Below are 1,843 nucleotides of genomic sequence, written 5' to 3'. Positions count from 1 at the left end.
TATATATATATATATATATATATACATTTTTTACAGTGTATATATATTAATTAAATATGATAAAATAATATAAAATATAGTATAATATAGCTACTCTTCAAGTACTAAAATAGTCATAAATGGAATCCTTAAGAATACTGGATTCAGTGTTATTACTGTTAATTAAAATGAAAACTATTAAGCCATAAATATTATTAAACATCACCCAAATACATTTATACCAACAATACACATTATTATAGGCAGAAATAGTTCTTTAATGTAACAATTGCAATGCAGTTGCTCTTAAATTTACTGAGAGAAAGTGTATTCTTTCTGAATAATCTCTAAGATATTTTTAAACTGTTTCATTTTGAAAACGTTGTCATTAATTATATTAGTGTCAATAAATTTGCAGATTATTTGCAATTAACTGAAAGGTCAGCACATTTAATGTACGTTGGCCTTCAAGCGTATTAATGGTCCTCTTACCTGAAGCTGTGGTTCTCAGACACAGGAAAACACCGATGAAACATATGATGCTCCTCATGTTCAGACGTATGGTTTTCTCTAAATGTGCCTCTTCTGATGGACTCGAGAGCTGTGGCTGATATTTCAGAGAAGTGACCAGAATATTCCACACTCAACACTTCCTGAGAGAGAAATCAACATTAGTTTGATTGCAGCAGAGACCTGTTTGTAAAACAGTGTGTGTGTGTGTGTGTGTGTGTGTGTGTGTGTGGCATTTACTTTATACATACATTTTTTACTTTAATGGAGCTAAATCGTACAAAATGAACTTAGGCAGTTTTTAGTTGTGATATTCATAATATTTACATGATCACTGTACTGAACAGTAAAATATCACACATCAGATTCACACACTCAAACATACGATCTACTCGTTTTGGATTGATTCACTTTCGTTCACTTAAAAGTTGTTCAAAAGTATTAAGAACCGCATCTATTAAGGCACTAAGAAAGCAAAGAGAGAGTTACTGTAACTAAACACGGTCACATTTCACAAACATCAACCCGTGAGGCTGGAAAACAGGAGAAAGTTTTACCTCGCGCTGGAAACGCGGCTCCGAGAGTGATCCGGCAGATCAGATCCAGCGGTCAGTCAGTTATTCAGTCCAGCTGAACCCTCAGCTCTGACATCATCCGCAGCACTGACCCTCCCACTTCACACAACAACACTGCTCCTCTCACACACAACACAACAAACACACAGCAAAACAGCTTTGACACACGGTACATGATATATTATAGATGATCACATGCATGATATACTGATGAAGGATGACCATAAGAACTGACTGATGCTGAAGAGGAGTATAGGACACACATAGAAGTTCTTCTCACGGCCTGAATATCGTCTGATCACAGCGCCCTCTACAGCTGCAACGCGATCAATGACTGTGAGACTCGTTTGCCTGCTAGAGTTTCAAATCTGTTGCTCATTGAAATTCTGAATTATCGTCTGCAGATAACAGAAACAGACTGTGCGAAGAAAAATAAAAATGTTATTTTTTAATAATCTATCTATCTATCTATCTATCTATCTACCTAAGAAAGAGGTGTAAGTCTAAAAGGTGGTGGAGTGGATAGAGGAAGGATTGTAATTGGAAAGAAAGAAGAGTGGAACAGGTAGAAAGAGAAGAGAGGGGAGGAGGATCTAAAACAAGTAAGTGAAGGAGAGGGGGAAGAGATTAATAGAGTGGAGGGCATTGCCCTGTTGAAAAAACAGCATATGCTGGTTAGGTATGTTTTGACGCTGGGATGCTGGTTTAAGCTGGTCCTTTGCTGGTTTGTGCTGGTCCTTTGCTGGTTTTAGCTGGTCCTTTGCTGGTTTATGCTGGTC

At 37.0% G+C, this 1,843-nt stretch overlaps 1 protein-coding gene across 3 annotated transcripts in view; it reads right to left on the bottom strand.

Annotated features, from left to right (window-relative positions):
* Positions 1–1,154, bottom strand: part of LOC107704777 (uncharacterized) — a 56,347-nt gene extending 55,193 nt beyond the window's left edge. For all 3 annotated transcript variants that reach the window (XR_001636002.1, XR_001636004.1, XM_016507802.1), the window contains exons 1-2: positions 1,047–1,154; positions 472–632 (exon numbers count right to left, since the gene is read on the bottom strand). Coding sequence is in view for 1 of the 3 variants with exons in the window: in XM_016507802.1 (XP_016363288.1) it covers positions 472–529 (58 nt within the window). In the remaining 2 variants the exon portion in view is untranslated. The remainder of the gene's footprint in view (positions 1–471; positions 633–1,046) is intronic.
* Positions 1,155–1,843: the final 689 nt, after the last annotated feature.

This window comes from Sinocyclocheilus anshuiensis, unplaced genomic scaffold (genome assembly GCF_001515605.1).
Source record: "Sinocyclocheilus anshuiensis isolate Anshui unplaced genomic scaffold, SAMN03320099.WGS_v1.1 scaffold117, whole genome shotgun sequence".
NCBI classification, from domain to species: domain Eukaryota; kingdom Metazoa; phylum Chordata; class Actinopteri; order Cypriniformes; family Cyprinidae; genus Sinocyclocheilus; species Sinocyclocheilus anshuiensis.
Note: the sequence above shows the minus strand (reverse complement) of the source record. Positions and strands in the feature narration are given on the sequence as shown.